Raw genomic sequence first — 23565 nt, 5'->3', positions numbered from 1 at the left:
CCTTAATCCTCTTCTGATTTCTTGACTATTGTCTTCTTTTTTATTAATGACTCAGCCAAGGAATAGAAAATGCATTTTACGCTGCAGCTGGAAGCTACAGTGCTACTCCAAAAGATGGGAATCCTATGGACCTTCTGGCCACAACTCCCAACAGCCCTTTGGACCAGGAATTGTAGTCCAGACTCACTTGGACAACTGCAGGATTCTCATTTCTGAGAGAGTCCCAAACAGAGCTGATCTGCTGAATCAGTTATTCAGTGATTCAGTGGGTCAGCTATGTTTGGGGACTAATAGCAGTGATTAAGGCCAGAGTCCATGGCTATCTGTCCTGGGCATTTCCACCCACATAGGCTGCATCCACATTGCAGCAATAATCCAGTCTGACACCACTGGGCATAACAATGCTCAGAGCAAGACCTTAAACATAAGAAGTAGTTTAGTCCTGGAACACCCCACTGAAGTCTTTCTGTGCCGACAATGAGGCTGCCCTTCACCTGGACTGGCCAGTCCCCACCTCCCAGTCCCTTCCTAGATGCAAAGTCACCATCACCACCCTACATTCACAGCTCCCTGGTCATTTACCTCTCGGTCCAGGCCGCTGGCAATGACGCTGATGGCCCCCGTTGCCCTGTTGATGGCAAACATCTGCTTATGAGGCTCTTCGGGCACTTGGCTGATGATGGAGTAGGCAATGACCCCGTTGTAGCTTTCAATGGCATCATCGGCATCGGTAGCCGAGACTTCCATCACAGAGGTCCCTGTGGCCGGGCAGAAAAGAAGATGTACCATCAAGCCAAAGAAGGTAGCCCAAATGGCCACTTAGGGTCCCTTTTGAATCCCGGGTCTTCTGGCAGGACAATAGGATTGCTGGCTCTGAATCACCCCAAGCTCCAAGGTTTGTGGGCCAAAACCTGAATTCCAGGGGTATTATTAATCTACCCACATTTAGCTATTTTTCTAACACTGTTTTAGTGAATTACAGCTTTGATTCTTGTCTGAATGAAAGGCACCTTTATGTTTCAATAGATATTTGTTAATCTGTGTTATATAAGGTAAGATATATGACTATTTTTGGAGTACATTGCTTCTAAGTTGGGTATTGAACAGTAAATATCACATATAAGGTAAATATCATATATATAAGTAAAATATCATATATAAGGTATTGATATACAGCTATTTTTGGAGTCCGTTGCTTGAAGTTAGGTATTGAGCAGTAAATGTCAGTAATTCATTTATCTGTTATTCATTTATTTGTTGCTCTATGCCTTGAAGTCATTTCTCACTCATGGCGACCCAAAGTCAAACCTTTCATGGGGTTTTCTTGGCAAGATTTGTTCAGAGGAGATTTGCCATTGCCTTCCCCTGAGGCTGAGAAGGTGTGACTTGCCAAAGGTCACCCAATGGCTTTGCATGGCTAGGGAGGGAAATGAACCCTGGTCTCCAGAGTCACAGTCCAGCACTCCTCTCCCTAAACTGCAAATCCCAGGATGCAAAGAATTAAAGTCCAAGGTTTAAATCCAATTGCTAGACTCAAGGAAATCCCATTGATTCAGTGGGTCTCCTCTACATAAATGTTGACTTTCTATTCAGCCAATGGGCACTTGGATTCAGGGCTAAATAAAAAGTAACTTTCCCTAGATCTGGCCTGACCCTCCTCCACTTTTACTCTGAAGCTGGCACACGCATCCACTAAACATCCTGGCTTGGCTCAGGAAAGTCATGCCCGCTGCCAAAATGGGTAAGCTAATAGGATTAATACATTTGCAAAGTGGAAATAGCAGTATTTCGGGAACGGGTGCTTGTTCCTCTTTCTCCCTTGTTGATTTCCACTTAGAATAGCACTCATTTTTGCATTTGGAGTGAGGTCAGGATCTTCTTTCTTTTAAAAGAGTACAAAGGGAAAACACACACAACTTTGCAAATTCAACAAGATAACCAAGATAATCTCAGTGGCCCTGAAATATGAACCGCAGTAAGAAAAACCCTGTGGACTTCATGCCGAATCTGGATGAAGATGAGTCAATGTGGTGCAGTGGTTTGAGCTTTGGACTATATGACTCTGGAGACCAGGGTTCGAATCCACCCAGCCCTGGAAAGTAGATGACTTTAGGGAAGTCACAGTCTCTCAGCCTCAGAGGAATGCAAGGAAATCCAGAGGTTTGCTTTAGGATTTGCCTTAGGATTGCAATAGATTAGAGATGACTTCAAGGCGCACAACTACAAAGCAAAACCCTGCAGGAGTTTGCACAGGATCCAGATGAGGAGACCCTTCTCTAATGCCATCGCCCCCAAAGTGGGGCCACTCAACCCCCCTCCTCAGATTCTCTCCCCTTTTTACCAGGCGTGGCTCCTTCCAAGACAGACCCCCGGAAGATCTCTTGGGTGAACTGGGGCTTGTTGTCGTTTTGGTCCGTGACGGTGATAATGATATCCATCGGTTCCTCCACCGGTTTGCCATTTTCGGATACGGCATGCGATAAAAGCTACAGGGAGACATAGGATTACAAAGACTGCTGGGTCCCAAATGCTTCCTCCATCCCCAGATTGGGAAGAACAACCCCCCCAGACCTAACAAGGACCCCTGAATCTCAATCCAGGAAGAGACGCTGCCTTTGACTATACTGGAAGAAATTGTGGGCAATATTTTCCCCACCCAGACCTTACCCCTGGGAGCCAAAATACTTTGGTTTTCCTAAGAAACCTGCAAGAAAACCCCATGATAAGCAAGAAACTTGCCAAGAAAACCCCATGATAGGGTCACCGTAAGTCATAAATGACTTGAAGGTACACAACAGCAACAGCAACAGGGTTCTTCTGGGGTATTTTCATGTACTTTTATGTGTTTGGGGGGAGGGGTGTTTCTGTAGGGTTTGGAGACAAAAACTGCCTTAAAAAAGGGTTGGTTTGGGGTCTTTGAGGAACGAGCGGGAGGCTTCTGTGGCCCAGAGGTGGCTCTATGCCCACCTTGGTACAAAACCCCTCCATCTCCCCAGATGTTCTAGAGAGCATGAATCCTCCAGCCCAAAAGCAGACCCCCTGAATGCTCAACTGGGAAGGGTGGCCTTACGTGGTATTTGTCTATATACTCTCGGTCCAGCGGCTGGGTGACTTTCATCCATCCTGTCTCTTTCTCGATGATGAAGACTCCCTCAGGAGGAGTATCTGCCCCTTGGCCAGTGATACTATAAAATATCTTGGTGTCTTTGTCCCGGTTGGATTTGATCTGAAGTGAAGAAACAGAGAGAGATAAGGACAACGTTGCAAACAAGACCACTAGGTCACCTTTCCAGCAGCGCTGCAGGTCCAGAGCCCCAAAAGGTCTCTCACATCTCTCCATAAGGCTATTTTAAAAACTAAATTCCAACTGCACATTTTGAAAACTTTTCTAAAAAGCAGAACACATGCAAAATGCACTTTCTACTTGCAAATGCAACCAGCAAGATCTTGAAAAGGCATCAGGAATGGCTCTTGCCATCCGTTCATCCCAATGCAAAGGGGTGCCTTGTCGTTTTAAACTGTTGCGTGCTTTAACTAATGTGGTTTAACTGACGTTGTTAATTGTTTGTTTGTTATCATCCCCTGCTTCAATCCATAGGGAAAGGTGGATAAGCATTATTATTATTATTATTACTATTATTAAGCAGCTTACAGCAATCCTTTGCAAGCCCTGCTCAGAGCTTGCAAACCCGTGACTTCCTTGATGGAGTCAATCCATCCGCAATGTGGTTTTCCTGTTTTCCTATTACTTTCCACTTTATCGAGCATTATCGTCTTTCCCAGTGAGTCATGTCATGTCATTAGTTCAAAGAACAATAGCCTCCCTTCAGCCATTTGGGTTTCTGGGGAGATTTCAGGATTGATTTACTCTCAAGACTCATTTATTTGTCTTTTTGGCAAATCCAGGGTATCTGCAATACTATCCTCCACGTTTTCAAAGGAGGCGATACTCTTCCAGTAAGCTTTCTTCGCCGTTGTTCAGCTTTCACAGCCGTACACAGAAATTAGAAATATCATAGCCTTTGGTATTTAATGATATACTGTTTATGCTCGAAGATCTGAACTAGTTCCTTCTCGGTTGCTCTTCCAAGCCAGTCTTAGGCTGCATCTACACTGAAGAAATAATGCCGCTTGACACCAAACTGGATTATTTGTGCAGTGCAGATGCAACCTTAGTTGTCTTCTGATGTCTTTCCTACTGTCTCCGCCAAGGAATAGAAAATATAAAATAAAGCACCAAATACTCTCCCATCTTCGGAAATGGATCATTTTGCACCTGAGTGCAAAATATGCTTGCAAGCCTATGTCTCCTGGAAATGAGTAGCTCCTTATTACTTTCAGGGTGGATGAGAGCTTGGGGGAGTTATAGTTCCCAGAATTCCACAGCCAATGTTGGCTTGCGACACCCACAACCCCCCCAGAGGATTCTGGGAGACGTAGTGCCAGAAGCAATGCTTCAGAGCTCTGATGGATGGGCATTTAGGAGTAAACCATACCTGGACCAGCTTCTTGGGGAAGGGACCCCGTTCGTTTTCAGACACTCTTATGGGGGGGATCACCCAATCTCTCTTCCGCCTTTTCAGGCCCGGTTTTGCCAACGGGAAACGAAGCACTGCTGACCCATTGGGCTTCTCCTCTTCCTCCTGCAAAAAGGACCCAAGAGTTTGCAGAGCTTCTCACTTGGGAAAGAGAAATCAAAGAAGAACAGTTTGGATGTACTGGATGTTAGTACTTGGATGGGAGACCACCAAATGGATACCAGGTGCTGTAAGCTGGATTTCGGAGGAAGGAACTGGCAAAACCACCTCTGAGGACTCCTGTCTAAGAAAACCCTATAAAACCCATTGGAGCACCATAAATCTCTTCCAGTTCTATGATTCTATTAGAATAATAATAAGTCAACAGGAACTTGAAGGCATACACACACACACACACACACACACACGGCTAAATGGATTTATTTTGATAGGAAATGAAGTACAGTATTTGATATGTTTCCATTTTCCTTCCAGTTTCTGTCCTCCTCCATCTCTAAACTGGAAAAACTGGGTTTTCTGGATTTTTGCAAACCCTCGCCAAGAGCATGCTTGTGTCCTTGCGCTCCCTTTGTCCCCTTCTTTAAGAGAGTAGAAAAACCCCTGGGATTTGCAAAACGTTGTTCCAGCTTTCTTGAAGATCTGGAAATTGGGCTTTATTAGGATGATAAATCCAAAAAATATAATTTTGGAGTGGCTTTATAGAAGGGCGGCAATGCTAAAACAGCTGGCATTGTGATGCCCTGGTGACTTCAAGGAGATAAAAGTGATGATGGCTGGTCATTGCCCAGTTTTATTTCATTTCCTATAATATCCTGCCTTTCTGCAATATGGAACCAAAGGCAGCTCAAAGGATAGATTAAAACAATACAGCTAAATAACAGTAATATAATAATAATATAATCTTAGAGTTGGTAGGGATCACAAAGGGCATCAAATCCAATCCCAAGCCATGCAGAAATACACAACTAAAGCTTTCCTGAGATTTGCTTAAAGGCCTCCAAAGAAAGAAAAGTCCATCATCCTCTGTGAAGTCAAGTCATTTTTCAAGTAAGAGTCATTTATCCAAACAGATTCATAGTTATGACTTTTGGACATGAATTAGGTCCTGAATAAAATATTATTGTTGTTGTTGTTGTTGTTATTGCAAAATGGCAAAAAGTAGGGTGAATTATAGTGACATGAACACCTATAATTCACGCAACTCTTTTTGCCATTTTGCAATAAACCCAACCTTTTGCAATTCTACTTTTTTAGCCAATTTTCCTTTCATGAAGAGCTACAGGGATTTCTTTTTATTTCTAATTCAGTTTTCTTTCTGGTGGTGTGCAGGATAATAGTAAATTGCTAGGATATTGCTGTGCGTCGGTGTATTTGCTACTCTGTATTGCCTTCCTTTTCTTAAAATAAGAAAATCACTCTCAACACAGTCTTAATGGAAGAATTGTATGGAGTCGAGAAACCTCTTCCACTTGTGATCCGTTTCAATGGGAAAAATGGGCCCCGAGGATCACTTTCTTCTGAAACGACTTGGAGGGAATCTACTCCATTTTCTAACAGCAGGAAGTTCTGACAGTAATCTAATAATAATGTTAATAATGCAATAAAGGCAAAGAGCAAATAAAAGCAAATAACAGGAAACAAGGGAGTCTGTCAGTGAGCAAAACACCAAGAGAAAAGTATATACTTATCAACAGGGCTGTGTTTATCACTCTCTTGAAACAATTTATTGTCATTGCTGCGTGTCTTCAAGTCCTTTCTGATTTATGGTGGCCCTAAGGCAGATCCATCATGGGTTTCCTTGGCAAGGCTTGTCCAGAGGAGGTTTGCCAAAGCAATGTATAGTTCTCCATTATTCATTTGCTGCTTGCAATCTCTATATAGCTCTTGTTTGCTTACACATGGCCTGATCAGTTTGTGATACTCTTGCTATATTGCATTGCCTATAGGCTTCTGCTGTTCTCTATCCGTTGTGTTCCTTGTATTCTTATTCATTATCCTATTGGCTTGGAGTTTGTTTTCTGCTGGTGTTTTGCTTAAAAGGCAAACACTGTCCTTTTCAAAAGCAGCACGACTTTCTGACAACGAAGGAAGGAAGATCTTCCTCTATCCCTTCTGTAGCAATTGTCACATAGCCCAAAGGCAAAGGGATTTGTGCCTTCAAATCATCCAGCAGTTCATGGCAACCCCATACATTTTTGCATAGGGTTTTCTTAGGCAAGGAATCCTCAGAGGTGGTTTTGTCAGTTCCTTCCTCTGAAATAAAAACTAGCAGAACCTAGTATTCATTGGCCGTCTCCCATCCAAGGACTAACACGGGCTGACCCTGCTTAGTTTCCAAGATCAAATGGGAATCTGGTGCCTGAAGGGTATGTGTATGTATGTGCCTTCAAGTTGCCCATCCTCTTATGGCGACCCCATTGAATTCAAAGGGTTTTCCTTGAAATCCTCAGAGGTGGCTTTGCTAGTTCTTTCCTCTGAAAGAGACCCTAAAAGCACCGGGTATTGATGGGCAGTGTCCTGTCCAAGTACTAACCAGGGCTGACCCTGCTTAGCATCCAAAGTCAGACTGGACCTGGTGCCTTTGGGCAGGGGATGTGTGGGCATATGCTTTGGAGCCGTCTGTCAACTTACAGCAACCCCATGAATTTTGTAGGGTTTTCTGGGCAAGGAAGACTCAAGAGGCGGTCTTCCCCGTCCCTCCTTCTGAAATGCAGGGTGACCCAAAAGGAATGATGCAAAACCAAAATAAGAACAGCTTTGCCATAGTTTTTTCTGGGTGTCTTGGGCTATGCAGCCATGTTCTGGAAGAGTTTATTCCTGATCTTCACCAGCATCTCCAGCTGGCATCTCCAGATGATAGCAATTGCCCGGATATTGCTGTGCATAGGTAGGTGTATTTGCTACTCTGTATTGCCTTCCCAAATAAGAAAATCACTTTCAACACAGTCTTAACGGCAGGATTGTATGGCGTCAGATGGAGACGCCAGCCACAGATGTTGGCAAAACGTCAGGAATAAACTCTTCTAGAACATGTCGGGTATGCTTTGATTGAGAGTTCCTGCATGGCAGAATGGGTTGGATTGGATGGCCCTTGTGGTCTCTTCCAAATCTATGATTCTATGGCCACATAGCCCAAAAACCCCACAAAAAACTATGGATGCCAGCCGTGAAAGCCTTCGGCTTCGCAACACCTTCCCTGTTGCACCATTGTTTTTTAATCATCCTGTAGAGCCTCCAGTGCCTACTATTTGTGGGTGGTTCCTAGGAGGCAAGCGTAATTCTTGCTAAGGCTCCTGTTTTTGGAGCTGGGCTTCATGCCCCCGTTTCCTAAGAGGCCCTTCCCAGAGAGGGGCATCCCACCTGTCCGCAGCCCAGGAGCAGCACCATCCTCTGCCCCCACTTTTCCCGGAGGCACACAAAGGTTGCCATGGTGCCTCCTGGCCACCTGTGCTCCTCCGCTTCTTCCCTGGCGTGCATCGCACATTTACCTGGGAAGGCTGCAGGTGTCCTTTGTTCTGCACCGTCACCAAGGCAGAGTATTTGGTCCCTGCGGCGTCCCAGGCATTCACTGCGAAGCTCCTCTCCGGCCCAGACAGCCGCGTCTGGTGCCGAACCAAGACGGTCCCGTCGGCCAGGACCTGGAAATTGCTGTCCTGCGCAGCATACGATGGCAGCATGCCCCCCTGGCAGTCCTCAAACTCAACTGGTGTTAAGAGAGAAAGAGAGATGTTTTAAACACAAAAACAAAAAGGCAGCAGCATTAGCAAAGGGCTGGGCCTCAGTTTTCCTGCAGGGGAACCTTCCCAGAAACCTATCCTTTAATATGATAGAGCTGCATAAAATGATGCATGGCGCGGAAGAAGCTTTTCTCCCTGTTCCATAAGACTAAAACCTAGCCAGTTGTTGTTGTTGTTATTGTTGTTATGAAGTCATTAAGCAGAGGCTGGATGGCCATCTGTTGGGTAGGTTTTGATGGAGAGTTCCTGCAGCATGGCAGAAGAGGTTGGACTGGGTGGCCCTTGGGGTCTCTTCCAACTCTATAGGTCTATTATTATGATTATTTCTTTCCCATCTCTCCTTGTGGCAACATGTTAAAATACAAGGCACATAAAACCAACAGATAAAGTACAATACTATAAAACCATTAAAATACTCTTCATGCAAGTACATTCTTTAAAAAGTCATGGTTTAAAACTGACTGGGCAGAACTGCCAGAAGAGATCCAAGTCGCACAGAAGGAAGGGCTTTTGCACACAGAGCAGCTGCCATGTGGAGCCGAGGCTGAGAGAGCGTGACTTGCCCAAAAGCTCCCAGAAGGTTTCAAAAGCTGAATAGGGGGTCAAATGCTGGCCTCCCCGAGTCCAGGACAACCACACTGCGGAAATTAATCCAGTTTGACACCACTTTAATTGCTGTGGCTGGCTATACAGTTCTGGGAAGCGTCGTTTGTTGCAGCCCCAGAGTGCTAATGCTGCAAACACTTCCCAGAATTCTATAGCCTTCAGCCACGGCAGCTAAAGTGGTGTTAAGCTGGATCAATTTCCGCAGTGTGGATGCAGCCTTGACACATGGTTTAATGCTATGGAATTCTGGGATACTGTAGTTTTGTGACTTCAGCCTGGTGCCACAACAGACCACAAATCCCAGGATGTTAAAGCAAACAAACAAAAGAAAGAGAAAAGGGAGGTGTTAGTCCTTTCTGTGTATTTTGTGCATTTGCTTGGACCAATAAAGGTATCCCTATTTTGCAGATTTTGGATGATACTGTATTCATTTCATTTCATTTCTAGTCCACCTTTCATTTCTATGCCAGAGTATGGAGCCAGGGCAGTTAAAGCAGCGTCAAACCGGATTATTTTTGCAGCAGGGATGCAGCCCAATGCTCAAAGCACTCCGTCACCATTGCCATCGTCTCTAAAATTAAGCCTACAAATTCTCCTTCCCTTTGTGTGGACACTGGAATAATGCATATATTTTTATGGATATCACAACCCAAGAGCGGCTTCATCGCAAGCAGCTCCCATTGCTCTGCCCACCTGTTTGCTGCAAAAGCCGCATCCAGAGAGAGCAATGCATTTATTATGATTACTTGAGCTTTGACCGCCCACGTCCTGCAACAATAAACCATTTAGTCTCTAAGGCTGCAGAAGCCTCTTAGCAGCCGTTGCTTGAAAACTTTGGTGTTGCTGGAAAAGCTGCTGCCGTCCCTTTTCTGCCCCTGAACCTTTGCAAGTGGTTATCTTGGCCAGGCAACCTTTGGCCTCTCTGTGGACACATGCGTGAACATGTTCCCTAATGGAGGGTCCAATGCTAATGTGTGGGGAAGAGAGACAGCGAGGAGGGGGGCTGGAATGTGGGCCTGATAAGCTATCGGGTATCCACAAAATGGGAGATAGCATCTTGCAAAGGGCTGGAGGAGGAGGAGGGTGGGTTGCTTGTTTGTCCTTTAATGGATTGCCACTCAGAGGAGCCCTTGAATTGCTTGCACAAAGGGAGGGGAGGAGGGCAGGCTTAGCAGCCCATGGTTGGGGGTTATAGCGTCCGACAGAAAATCCTATGGGATCTTTGGGTAACAAAGTCAAGCCTACGTGCCGAACCAGATCCCAGCCGCCTTAGCAAAAGCCTACCTTCTTAACCAAATGATCTACTGGGGGAGAAGCCCCCCGCTGCCCAGGGCCCTGGCCATTTAGGACTCAGCCCTTGCCCTCGAGAAGGACCCTCAGCCGGCCTTTCATTACCAGGATTCTTGCCCTTTTCCAAAGAGCCCACCTTCTTGCTCCCTGCCTTGACCCCAAATTCCTAACTCTCCAAACAAGGAATCCGTCTCTCTGCCTCCGTCAGCAGACACCTTTCTTGCTGTAGGCAAGTTTAGACCCCGTCTCTTAGATTAAAGAAGAACAACTTGTGTTTTGGAGAAAACCTAAGGAAAAAGGAAGTTGAGACGTGGCTAAGAGGGTTTTGTGGGGTTTTCAGGCTATATGACCATGTTCTGGAAGGGTTTATTCCTGACCTTTCGCCAACAGGAATAAACTCTTCCAGAATGTGGCCAAATAGCCCGAAAAACCCATAAAAAGCTATGGGTGCTGGCCAAGAAAGCCTTCGACTTCCCTTGAGGCTAAAGGGGCTTTATTCCCTCCCAAGACTTTTAGGGATGAAATTAAAAACGGGGTGGGGGGAATCCAAGTTACACACAAGTTTGGGATCCATAAGGGAAGCCGGGTTGGCCATATGGCAAAGGACGTTAATGATGATATATTAATATGCTTCGCTATATGGCCAACACTGCTATCCCTGGATATGTTTTCTGGATTCTAAACTTTGGTGTAACTTGGAGCATATCATATATAATCATGAAACGGTGTGTGTTTTAGTTATGTTTTTGTGTCAACTTTATACCGTTTTAATTAAACGATTTGAGTTGTTTTCAAATTATTGTTGTAAAGTTCTTTTAAAAAAGGTTTTTATCTTTATAAAAAAAACTTTTTAAAAACAACTGTACAACAAAATTTTTAAAACTATTAAAATAATTTCATTAAAAACTATGGAGCTGCCTTGGGTCCCTTTCCGAGAGAAAGGCAGCAGAGAAATGAAAAGAAATCCCAAATCCGTAAAACAGGGATACCTTTACTGGACCAACCAAAATGCACAAAAGACACGGAAAGGACTGACGTCGTCCTTTCTTTTTTAAAATTTAAACATTTTTAACAACTTTTGCCTGATAAAGAAGACGCTTCAGAAACTTGCAACATAGATCTTGTGCATTTTGGTTGTCCTCATAAAGGTATCACCGTTTTGTGGGTTTTGGATGATACCGTCACAAGTTTATAATGATTAGGGTCTCGGATCTTACAAACCCCTGAGGTGTTGCCAGTTTACAACCCAAACCCGAAATTACCGTCAGGAATTCTCTCCTCTTTGCATTTCACTCAGCCCTGCAAGATGCACCCATCCGCATCTCATTCCATTTGCAACGCCAACCCTCTCCCTCTAATTCTTTCATCAAACCCTCCAGTTTTGTCTTGCAAAAAATACAGGAAGGATGGGGTCAGGAAGGCTGCCTCCCAAAACATTTGCAAGAACATACCCATCCCAAGAACCATTGATCCCTTTTCAAAGGGGCAGCAACTGCGTCACATTGGTCTGTTACATTTGGGTGCATACTAAAAGCTGGATGGATGGAGGAGTAGAAGGAGCTCAGTGGTTCCAGGGCAGTTTAAACTCTTGCCTTTTCAAAACATTGGCCCCAAAACCCTGGGTCGAATTATCCATGAGTCAAATGTAGGTCCTGTATTCTTTATACAAAGGAGCCCACCCTCTTTCTATAAAGAGAGTGGTAAAAGGTGAGAGCTTAGTCCATCCTGGGAGCATGAATAAAGCATGGGTCCCATCTACTCTCTCATACATCTAGCCTTTAGGATAAGCACAGATTGTGGGATATGAGAATGGGGTTGTGGGATATGGGAACGCATGTTTTAATCTTGTAAGCTGTTCTGGTTGTGTTGCACAGAAGGGTGGGATAAAAATAAATTATTATTATTATTATTATTATTATTATTATTAAGCAGTTATGCCTCCCAGAATTTGATAAATTCTTTGACATTGTTTTGCTTTGCTGCATCCTTTAGATCCTTTGCTAAATGCCCCTAAGTTTTACCCTCGACTTATGCATGGGTCACATCAAAATCTATAACCTGCCCTGAGGTCGACATATAGTTGAGTATATATGGTATTCACAGATCAATGCAAGTTATGAGTACTTACATTGACCCTTGGAGAAGTCGAATCAGGTTTTTCAGGTGAACTTTTTAACCTAAATTTCTAGACTTAGACCTAAGTATATAGAGTAAACTATACATGCACACATCTCCACAAGGTATGATTTTAGCCATACAGTTATATACATACACCTGAACCTCCATGCATCTTGTGTTTGCACTCTACAGAACTTTTGCAAAAGCAAAACCAGTCATCTCCAAGTTGGCAGAAGATGCTTTGCCCATCTCCCTTGCACCATCCAGTTCCATCCCATTTCAGGGCTTGGCTGGGGATGAGAAAGCCTCCTGCAGGCTGCAGCCCACCTGGCATCTGCGTGGCACATAGCTGGAAAGTGAAGCATTTCCTGAGACTTTCCAGAAAAGCCCCGGAGTGGTTTCATCGCCTCTCTTATCGCCGGTGTTATCAGTAATGTGGCTTATGAGTCACCCATTCATTCATTCAAAAGGGGATGAGTCTCATTGTGACACAGAGGACCATCGACTGCCTGGCTTCCTCTCCTCAATACTGAAAAGATGCCTTTTCTCAGGTCCCAAAAGGAGCAACAGCTCCAATATTCTTGTACCCTTTTGCAAGCAAAAGCCAAGGCAAAAGGTGTAGCTGCAAACATGAGTTTTGTTATTGCAAAAGCTCTGCAAACATAAAATGGACGAAATTCTGGACCTTCTTCTCTTCTTGCTACTTTTTATAACTCCAAAGACAAGACAGTGGAACAAAGCTTTGTGCAATTGCAACTGCATCTGTTTTGTAATGATTTTTGTAATGTATTTATTTGCACTTAATTATACCCCACTGTTTTATTTCAATATGATTCCTTCTCACTTTCCAATACAGAGTGCTCACATTTTAGGTGTATAAGATGTATGTGTCTTGGTTGGTTTTGTTGTTGCTGTTTTGCATTACGGTTTGTTATAATGAAATCTTCATTGATTAATCACCACTAACACCCAAAAGGCCCAGCTCTCTTTCCACTAGTGCAAAAGGCAACCCTATGCGAAAAGCCAAGGATGCAACTGGGTTTCTGGGGAAGAACATGGGCCTCCCAGTTGGGCAAAAGAAACAAGGCCCACAAAGTGCAGGGCTTGGAAGAGGAGTTTTTCTTTTGGACTACAACCCCCAGAATCCCCTGCATGCTGGGCATGATGATGATGATGGGCGATGTGGCCAGTCTTCTTTCAAAAGAAAGGACCTTTACTATTATATTTATTTATTCCTATCCCACTTTTTCCCTAAAAACTTTCCATGATGTCTGGGATGGAAGAGGGTTGTAGTCTCCCTCAAAACACTTTTTATAGCTGTGCAAAATACGGCAAATCTTACACACACACACACACACACACGGTCTCCTGTCCCCCTTATGGCAACTCCATGAATTTTGTAGGATTTCCTTAGGCAAGGAAGACTCAGAGGTGGTTTTGCAAATACCTTCCTCTGAAATGTAGCCTACAAGATCTAGGATTCCTTGCCGGTCTCTCCTCCAAGTCCTAACCAGGGCTGACCCTGCTTAGTTTCCAAGGTGTTAGGGTATTTTTCCAGATAAAGCTTTGGAGAAAGATTGCCTCTGAAGAGCAGTGCGTGCCAACAGTCACTTTGAGTCCCAATTTTTGGGGGAAAGTGGGATATAAATAAATATAAACGGAGCTGGAGGAGGTTAAGCTCTTTGTAAAGGTGCGCAGGGATGCGGCCGCCAAAGATCTAGAAGGGTCAGCCTTTCTCTACCTGGCTGGGAATGTGCATCTTTCTTCCTGAAACGTAAGCCGAACAAAACAAGGAAATGCCAGTTGTCCAGCTGGCGCACTGAATGAAGCAGGCGCATGGAAACCTGGAAACTGAGTCCCAATGGGCCGTGAAGTACCACAAAACCTGCTTTTGCTACAGCAGAGAAAACTAAACAAACCTCTGCAAGGACTCAGAGATCAAAAATGTCTCAGTGGCAACACTGAACACTAGGGACCTTTTTAAAAAGAAGAGCAACTCTGGAGACCAGGGTTCGAATCTCCACTCGGCCGTGGAAGCCAACTGGGGACCATGGGTAAGTCTCACTCTCTCAGCCTCAGAGGATGGCCATGGCAAACCTTCCCTGAACAAATCTTGGCAAGAAAACCCCATGATTAGGGTAAATCAGAAAGGACTGGATGGCACACAACAACCACAACCTTAGGATTGCCAGAGGTTGGAAACCTAGGAAGTTCACTGAAGATACACAACAGTAATAAGAAGTCTCTCCCATTGTGGCTGATGCCTTGAGGGAATGCGGAGGAGAGGAACAACCCCCAACACACACATTAACACAACTGTGTGAAGCCCCAGGGAGGAGCCACAAGAGGTGAAGGGCTCACACCCCATTGATCTGCGCACCAAAGCCCCAGGGGCGCAAGACCTAGAATGAGAAAGCGAGATACATTCCACCCTTGCTTCCTCTGAGGCAAAAGAGAATGACATAATAATAGCAATTATTATTATTATTATTATTATTATTATTATTATTATTTCTATCCCGCCTCTGCAATCAGATTGAGGCAGTTTACATCGATAAAACCAGATACACAATAAAATAGTCCCACTGTCTCCCTCTTCCTAAAATAAACCCACAAATTACCATACATCAAACTATAATAAATACAGTTATCATACAGAATGCCCAGTCAGGGTGTTTCCAGGGCTGAGAGCGGATTTGAACCCTGGTCTTGCTGCAATTCAGAGTGTGAAGCGCCCAAAACCCCTGCAAACTGGGTTGTACTGGTTGCATTTGTGTACCCTTGTCATGGGTAAATGCATTTCTCCTGTTCCTTGGTGCAAACTGGTGCACACTCTGCCTTGTCCAACATAATTTGGAGAAGAAGCACCACCACTGAACGCTGGAAAGATGCTTTCACAAACACACACACACACACAACAGGGAAAAGGTTTTGGAGGTCAAAGCCATCTGGTTCCCCCTCCCTCTCCCCACTTAAGTGGCTTTTTAAAGACTTCCAGAGCCATTAGCACCAAAGAGAGAAAGAAGGCTCTGGATGCCATTACTGGAAAGAGCGGCTGCTCCTCTCTCTCCTAGCATCTCTCCCTGAGCCCTGCCCAGAAGAGAAGGGCTACTCTGCCTCCTCCTCCTCCTCCTGCAAAAAAGAGGCTCTGGATGCTGGCACCAGCATCTTCTGGGACTTCTTGAAGGCATCCAGCAAGGGCCTGAAAGTGGCAGGGAAATTCCCACCCATCCCTGCTCCCCATTCCCGTATTGCAACCAGAGGGTGCCAGTCCAGGCAATGAGATTTGCAAGCCAAAACCTGAGACTGAGGAACCTAGACCCAAGCAATGGCATTATGCATTAGGTTGCAGGGGTCAGCATGGTGTAGTGGTTTGAGCATTGGACTCTGGAGACCAGAGTTCGGATCTAGACTTGGCCATGCAAAGCCGGTGGGTCACCTTGGGCAAGTCACACTCCCTCAGTCTGAAAGGGTGGCATTGGCAAACCTCCTTGGAAGAAATCTTCCTAAGAAAACCCCATGATAGGTTCACTTTAGGATTGCCAAGAGTTGGAAACGACTCAAAGGCACACAACAACAACAACACCTTTGGTTCTGGTCAGAAGGTGGATGCAGATTGGAGGGTAAGCCCTGGTCCTGGACTGGGAGGAAGCTTTGCTAACTAAGCAAATAGACCTCCAAAATGTGAAGTTGAAGGCTTTCGTGGTCAGCATCCATATTTTTTGTGGGTTTTTCAGGCTATGAGGCCACATGTTCTAGAAGAGTTTATTCCTGACATTTCGCCAGCATTTGTGGCTGGCATCTTCAGAGAAATGGCCTCCAAAATTCAGCAAGACATTGCAAACTGCAGCAAGACGCTGCTTTTCTGCTGAGCTGGAGATTAGCCTACTTCCTCTTCCCTGGAGCTGAGGCTATGAAAAATGCAGGATATTCTTTGGTCTCCTGCCTGGAGATACTTGTGAAAACTTGGGAGTCAGGGCCAGGCCCTGAGGCTTGGCAACCCTAAGTGCAACCTATGCATACAAGGGATGAGTTGGGGCAATCCCTTGTGGACCTGTACATCACTTGCACTGCTGTCATGCTGCAGAATTAATGCAGTCTGGTGCCACTTCAGCTGCCATGGCTCTGTGCTTTGGAGTCCTGGGATCTGTAGTTTATCATGGCACCAGAGTTCTCTGACAGAGAAGGCTAAACAGCTCAAACTACAACCCCTCCAACCCCATATTGAGCCATGGTGGATAAAGCAATGCCAAACTGCATTAATTCTGCAGTGTGGATGCAGCCTTAATTCCTATTCCTTTCCAGATCTCCCAACACTTCTGCCATTACCAACATTTGGTGTGTTGCTTGTGTAAAAATGTGTCGGGATCAGGCTATGGGAACCCCCAGATTTGCAGAGTGGAAAACGGGTTCACACCAGAAATTGTGTGGGTTTTTTCAGTGCACTTTAAAGAATTTTGCTGATTGTTTCTTCATTTGTTTACTTTCTACCCCCACCAGTCCTAAAATGTCTGAAACACATGAGCTGCAAAAGGCTATTTCCCTATTGTGACAAATGCCCCAAGACCCCCAAAACCCCTTAATCTGGCCACGTGGGCAAAGAGTCAGCCTTGGAGAAAGTGTGAACCCAAGCAAGACATCCCAGACTGGTCACACCTCAGTAAGAAGGGACCGGTTAGCCATTAACTTCTATTAAAGCTGCCCTTGTCCTCTGGAATTGGGTTGCAGCTCCAGGAATAAGGAAAGAAGAGCCCTTCCTAACCTAGAAAAACAGACTTCTTTTTTCCAGTTTGAGATTGCACTTTCTAAGAACCCCATTGAATGCTCTTGTTGTATGCCTTCAAGTCATTTCCAACTTATGGCAACCCTAACCAATGAAGAGTTTTTCTTGGCAAGGTTTGCTCAAAGGGGTTTGCCATGGTTTTCCTCTGAAGCTGAGAGAGTCTGACTCGCCAAAGGTCACCCAGTGGGTTTCTCCTGTCCCTGCCAAATCTGAACAACTGGAGGGTACAACTGGAGGACTATTTTGTATGTAAATATCCCAGTTTTGGGTAAAAAGTGGAGTAAAAACAAAGCCACCAATCAATCCTTCCAGATCATCAGGGTGACCAGATGTCACAGCCACAAAGGAGGACAAGGGACCTCAAAAGGGGGCCATTCAAGGAAAATGTAGGACATGACAAAATGAAAGGTATTAAAATTCATAAACAGAAAGTACTGTAATGCTTCTTGGTCATACACCAAACAGAGGGCATGCTGGAATTCCTCCTGGACAGTAAGTTGAAATGGAGGGTATGTTCTGGAAATGGAGGGCACCTGGTCACCCTGAATGGAGGACCTCCTGGAATTCCTCCAGAACAGAAGATTGAAATGGAAGGCATGCCCTAGAAAAGGAGGACATTGGTCACCCTGCCTGGGACACGGAGGGTGGAGAGACCTTTCCAAGGACTAAGCCTGGATTATTCCTCCACTATCGTGCTGCGTGGCCGAATGGGCACTGAAAGAGGGGTTTCTTCCGGGGCCCAAAATCCGAACAGGGCCCCAGAGGCCTCTTTCTTGCAGCCAGCTGGCCTGCCTTCTGACCACAAAAGGAAACATACATCCCTGCCCTCTGAATTTTTTAATTGGCTTTGGGCTGGAGCCAGCAAATCCTCTCCAAATGCCAGGATGCATTGGGCCACGCCTGGCTGAACAACCGGTCGATCGAAAGAAGGGTCTTCTTGGCCAAGGGACGGCTGGTGGGCTTTCTGAACCACCATTCCCTGTGGCCCCCAGCGCATTGCCCCCAGCTTTGACCACCAGAAGCAGGTGGGCAGAATGGCGAGGGGTCACTAGGTGGTCTTTGCAAGGGCAGGAGGGGAATCTGCGTTCGGCCAGCCCCAGCATAGAGGGAGTTAAAGGCATTTCTGTTCCTGGCAGAGAGGAAGGAGACAGACAGACCGGCCTCTGTTCCATACACAATGTGCCCGTTTCACAAAACAACAGAGAGAGAAAGAGAGGGCTGCAATCGGAGATGCCAAGCCGGCCTCCCCAGCAAGCATGACCTGGGTGTGGAAAGCAAGAAGTAGTAGTCCTATCAACTGGCTCACAAAGTGGGCAACCCAAGCAAAGGGGGCTTGATCTTTGGTCAAGGGGACCGAGAAAAACCACAAGGCACCGAGAAAAATGTAGGGCATGACCAAATAAAACTTATAAACTCCCACATCAATGTGCATTCATGCTTCTTAGCCATGCTCAAAATGGAGGATGTTTTGGAATTCCTCCTGGACAGAAGGTGGGAGTGTAGGACATGCCCTGGGAAAGGAAGATGCCAGGTCAACCCGAACTGAGAACATTTTGGAATTCCTCCTGAGTGGAAGGCTGAAATGTAGGACTTGACCTGGGAAAGGAGGACGTCTGGTCACCCTGCTTTATTTTTATTCCCAAATTCCCCCCAGAACTGGACAGTTAGATGCAATGCTATCATACCCTCTAATGAGTCCGATTTGGGACCATTAATCCTCTGCCATCCCAACATTTTTCAGCTGCTTTGAAAATGACCCTCAGAATGTAGTGGAGTCTCCTTCCTTGGAGGCCTTTAAACAGAGGCTGGATGGCCATCTGTCATTGGGGATGCTTTGATTTGGATTTCCTGCATGGCAGAATAAAGGGGTTGGACTGGATCAGGGCCCTTCTTGGGGTCTCTTCCAACTCTCTGATTCTGTGATTCTCCCTCTTCCCTTCTCTGCTCATTTCAATTGCTGCAAACTTCTCAGAAGCAGAGTGGCGCATATGGGGCAACAGACAAGCTTTATTTTTACTCCCAATTCCCCCCCCCCAAACTGGACATTTAAATGCAATGCTCTCATACTGGGGCAACAGCCAGACCCAGCTTGGTTGGAAGAGGGGCTGGCATCTCACAGGTCATGCAAGAGGGGATTCAGACCCATGGAGAGTTTTATTGGGGTGTACTGGTTATATATCCTGTATGGCCATCATCTATTTCCAAGGGCCACCTTTCAGGGCTGGGTAGAGGAAAAGGCAGCAAGGGAATAGGGCCAAAATACCAGGCATATTTTAGTTGAAAGCTCTCTTTGCAGCCAGGAATTGGGCCTCATTGCAACATTTTGAATGGGGGGAAGCACTACAAAAGGTGGGAAAACCATTGCACAATTTAGGTGTGGCAGTTTAGGAAGAGGTTTGGGATCCAGAGCCTGAATGAGGCTGATTTTGCCCCAGTTTAGGGTCAAAACTAGACCTGCGGAACCCGGGTTCAAGCCTCCATTCTGCTCCCATGACTTGTTGGAGGAATATTTATTTTCATTCGTTTAAAAATAACATGGTTTGCACACGTAGGAAAGAAACACAAGGCATTCTGAAAGCCCTGCAATAATGACTAGCAAGGCCCTGAGAGCCAGATGTGTTGAACTACAACTCCCATCAACCCCATTAGACAAAAGGAATAAAATAAAAGAAATCTCAAAGGAATGCACACGAAGAATGGTTACTGCAATATGGGAGGAAGGATGGGATGGGTTTTATATGGGATGGGTATTGTGGCTTTAATGTTTGTCATTTTATATTCTTTTAGCTGATGTTTTAATGGGTTTATGGCACTGTGTTTCCAGAATTGTTATAATGAGCCGCCTTGGGTCCCTTTGGGGAGAAAGGCGGGATGCAAATTTAATTAAATGAATTAATTGACAAATATCGGAATACACTGAGCAACAGAAATTTATTTTCGCTTTAAACAAAATACAAAGAAGATGCCCCATATTATGCCATATATGCCAATTGAAAGTACATTTCAGTATGTTCCGTAACTGAAAATGAATTCTAGAGCAATTAATTCTGTATAGATGTTGTTAATGGCGTTTTAAAAAAGGGAATAAAGGTTATTGTTAAAAAAAGACGGAGAGCGAGGCGGCTGCCTCAGGCGGCGGATTCTCAACATTTCGAAACGCTACCAGAAAGTTGTTTATGATGCCATTTTTTATTACTACCAGAAAGAGGGAGAGGCTTTTTTCGGGTTGTTTCCTATCTCAAATGCAAAATAGCTTTGCTGTCCTAGGAGAAGACGCACCTTGGTTTTGCAAATGTTTCCTCCTCTGCTTCAGGCAGCAAAATGTCCTGGTTGTTGTGGGGTTTGGGGCTCTGTGGCCATGTTCTAGGAGAGTCTCTTCCTGACCTTCCATCTAGAACATGGCCACAGAGCCCCCAAACCCACAAAAAACTACGGATGCCAGCCATGAAAGCCTTTGCCTTTGCAAAATGTCCTGGGCTGGGCTTAGAAAAGCCTGGCTTTGGCATCTCTCTCTATTTAAGTCCCATGGCCAGATCTACCAGGGTTGCAAAGCAAGGCAAATCCCATTCCCAGCAAGGTGTTGTGAGTTGTCCTTAGGCACCTTCAAATCACCTCTGTCTTATACGTTACCTATATGTTACTTATAACTAACCCATCAGAGGGTTTTATTCAGCTTGATCCTGCCCCCATTGCCTTCCATTGAGGCTGAGAGAGTGGGGCTTCTCCAAAGTCACCCAGCGGCCTTAAACCATCTCTCTTCCTAGCTTAACCTCCTAGTCATTGCCCTGTTCATCTCACTGAGTCTCCGCTGCTTCTCTCCAGAGTTGCCTCCTTTGAACCAGGTTTTAAATATTTAACGGTATTTTCTTGGGGTTGGGATATAATGAGAATAACTGTTTTTTACCGTCCACCGCCTTGATCTGCTTGGAGAGGTGGGATACAAATACATTTTATTATTATTATTATTATTTCCCAAAGCTGAATGGAGATTTGAACCCTGGCTCAACCCTCAAACCACTCTACCCTGCTGCCTCCAGGCTTGAATGTCCTTCCTGGACAACAGTTCCCAAACTTTGGTCCTCCAAATCTTTTGGACTTCAGCTCCCAGAATCCCTTTAAGCCACATAAACAACAACAACAACAACAACAACAACAACAACAACAACAACAACAGGCAAATCCACTGCCCTCATGCTAGGATTTGAATCCAGGTCACTGAAGCAAAAATACCAAGGAAGGTGGCACCGTGCCCACGCAAAACAGGTGCCCTCTTTGCCTTCCCTCCAAGAAGCCCTCCCCTCCTGAGACACCCCCCCCCACTTCATTCAGGCCCCTTGAAGGGGGCGATGGAGGGGAATAGTCCAGGTCTGTGGAGCCCCTGCCTGCAGTCGTAAGAAGAGGAGAGCTCCCGACCGAGGCGCCCAGGGGCTGGAAATGGCCCCGCAAGGCTCCCCTGCCCGGGATTTGCATCGGCAAAGGAGCCGGCCCTCCAAGGAAGGAAGGAAGGAAGGAAGGAAGGAAGGGGCTCTGCCCCCGGGAGGCACGGAAAAGACCCCCAAGACTTCAGAAAAGAAGACGAAAGGGTCCCCTTCTTTCGTTCCTTTGGTCTCAAAGGGGCTGCAAGATCTCTCTGCCTGCTGGTTCCAGAGACTAATAAGAGGGCTATCTATCTGAAGCCTTGAAGCCTAGCTGGGGGTCTGCAACTGGGGCAGGAGGAGGGAGGGAAGGAAGGAAGGGCGATCTCCTCAGCATCTGGTTCTCTCAGGAGAAAGGGCAAAAGAGGGGAGCCCTAGAAGAAGCCCTGCTTCCCATGGGGTGGCTTTATAGGGATCCTCCTCCTGCAGTGTCTCCCCCCAGGACTAACCAGGGCTGGCCCTGCTTAGCTTGCTTGGCCAGATGGGGATTGCAGGGCCTATGCTGCTAAGTCTGGCTGGGAAGTCGAGGCCAAGGCTTCTCCTTCCCATCTCAAAGGAAGCCCCTGCCAAGAGGGAGGGGGGGGGTCGGGGCCCTTCGGAAAAGCAGGGCGTGTGGGGGCTCTGTGTGTGTGTGTGTGTGTATATATATATATATATATATATATATATATATATATATATATAGGGTTCTTCCAGTGCCTTCCTCTGAGGCAGAGCCTGGGACTCTCCTTGGCCGTCTCCCTTCCAAGCCCCGGCCAGGGCCAGTCCTGCTTAGCTCCTTCCAGGCAGGTGACTCAATGGAGCCCTCCAGGCCTTGAGGCTCCTTCCTGCCCCTTCCCTTCTTGCTTACCTTTCCCGAGGAGGAGTCCGCGGGGCAGGAGCGCTCCGGGGGCCTCGAGGGCGAAGCGCTGGCCCAGGAAGCCCCGGAGGCAGCGGGGACGGACGGCAGCCACCTGCGAAGGGAAGGAAGGGGCCTGAGTGGCCTCCACTGCCCCAGCAGCAGAGGAAGGGGCGCCAGGGGCCTGGGCTGGAGCCCCCCAGGAGCCAAGGAGGAGGAGGAGGAGGAGCAGCTTTCGCAGGGGAAGGAAGCCCAGCAGTCGAGCTCCCCTTCCTTCCTTCCTTTCGGGGGGAGAAGAAGAAGAAGACCCCCTTCTATAACCCCCCCCCCCGCCAAGAAGAAGGGAAGACCAGGCCAGGCTTAGAAAGGGGGGCAGCAGCAGCCCCTGCCTCCCTCCCTCCCTCCCTCCCTCCTGGGCCGGGTCTCTGGTCTCACCTGGAGCAGGAGGACGAGGAGGAGACGGAGGGCGGCGGGGGCAGCAGCAGGAGGAGGCGGAGGGACCATGGCTCCGGCAGCCAAGCAGAGACAGAGAGCCCTCTCTGCACGCTACTCTTCGACGGGGCTCTCCTCCTCCTCCTCCTCCTCTGCCTTTCAAGGCCACCGCGGCGCCAGGTGAGCCGCCCTGGGCGGGGCTCCGTCTCTGGCCACGCCCCTATGGCCACGCCCCAGGAATGCCCGGGAGGGAGGGAGGGAGCTCACCTGGGCGCAAGGAAGGCGCCCCCCACTGTCTCACTGCCAAAGAGCATCAGCATCATGCATTGTATTGATTCTCTCTGTTCGTTGCATTTATTGTTAGTATTAGTATTAGTATTCCTGACCCCCCCTCCCCAAGTCATAGGGACCCTGAGGATGGGGCCTCTCCAAGAGTGGATCCCTTGGGCAAGAGGTCCCACTCTCTCAGCCTCCTCAAGGGAAAGCCATGGCAAACCTCCTCTGAACAAACCCAGCCCAGAAAAAGGCCCAGGATCGGGTCCCCTGAGGCCGGCCATCAGTCCAAAAAGGCTGCCAGGCACACAAGACACACACACACTCCCACCAGATACTGTATGGCTATCTGAGTTTGTAATGGAGTATTAGGAGTATCTGGCACACCCCTAAAACCCCATTACAAACTCAGATATACATGTGTCTGTGTTGTGTGCCTTGCAGTTAATAACAACCCTTTCTTCTTGTGATGCCCTTGCTCTGGGATGTGTGGCCCTGGGGATCATGGGGTGCCTCCGGGACCCCCATCCGTCCG

At 46.6% G+C, this 23565-nt stretch overlaps 1 protein-coding gene across 2 annotated transcripts in view; it reads right to left on the bottom strand.

The window, feature by feature from the left end:
• The window catches only part of LOC149305847 (B-cadherin-like), a 32164-nt gene extending 9282 nt beyond the window's left edge, over positions 1-22882 (bottom strand). For both annotated transcript variants that reach the window (XM_089540292.1, XM_089540293.1), the window contains exons 1-7: positions 22761-22882; positions 22338-22440; positions 8027-8241; positions 4497-4643; positions 3071-3226; positions 2342-2486; positions 583-758 (exon numbers count right to left, since the gene is read on the bottom strand). In XM_089540292.1, the coding sequence (XP_089396418.1) occupies positions 583-758; positions 2342-2486; positions 3071-3226; positions 4497-4643; positions 8027-8241; positions 22338-22440; positions 22761-22829 (1011 nt within the window). In that variant the 5' untranslated portion in view covers positions 22830-22882. The remainder of the gene's footprint in view (positions 1-582; positions 759-2341; positions 2487-3070; positions 3227-4496; positions 4644-8026; positions 8242-22337; positions 22441-22760) is intronic.
• Positions 22883-23565: the final 683 nt, after the last annotated feature.

The sequence above is a fragment of the Sceloporus occidentalis genome, unplaced genomic scaffold (genome assembly GCF_023333645.1).
Source record: "Sceloporus occidentalis isolate IW3139 unplaced genomic scaffold, rSceOcc1.0.p SCAF_10, whole genome shotgun sequence".
NCBI classification, from domain to species: Eukaryota; Metazoa; Chordata; class Lepidosauria; order Squamata; family Phrynosomatidae; genus Sceloporus; species Sceloporus occidentalis.
This window is presented reverse-complemented; position numbering and strand designations above follow the sequence as displayed.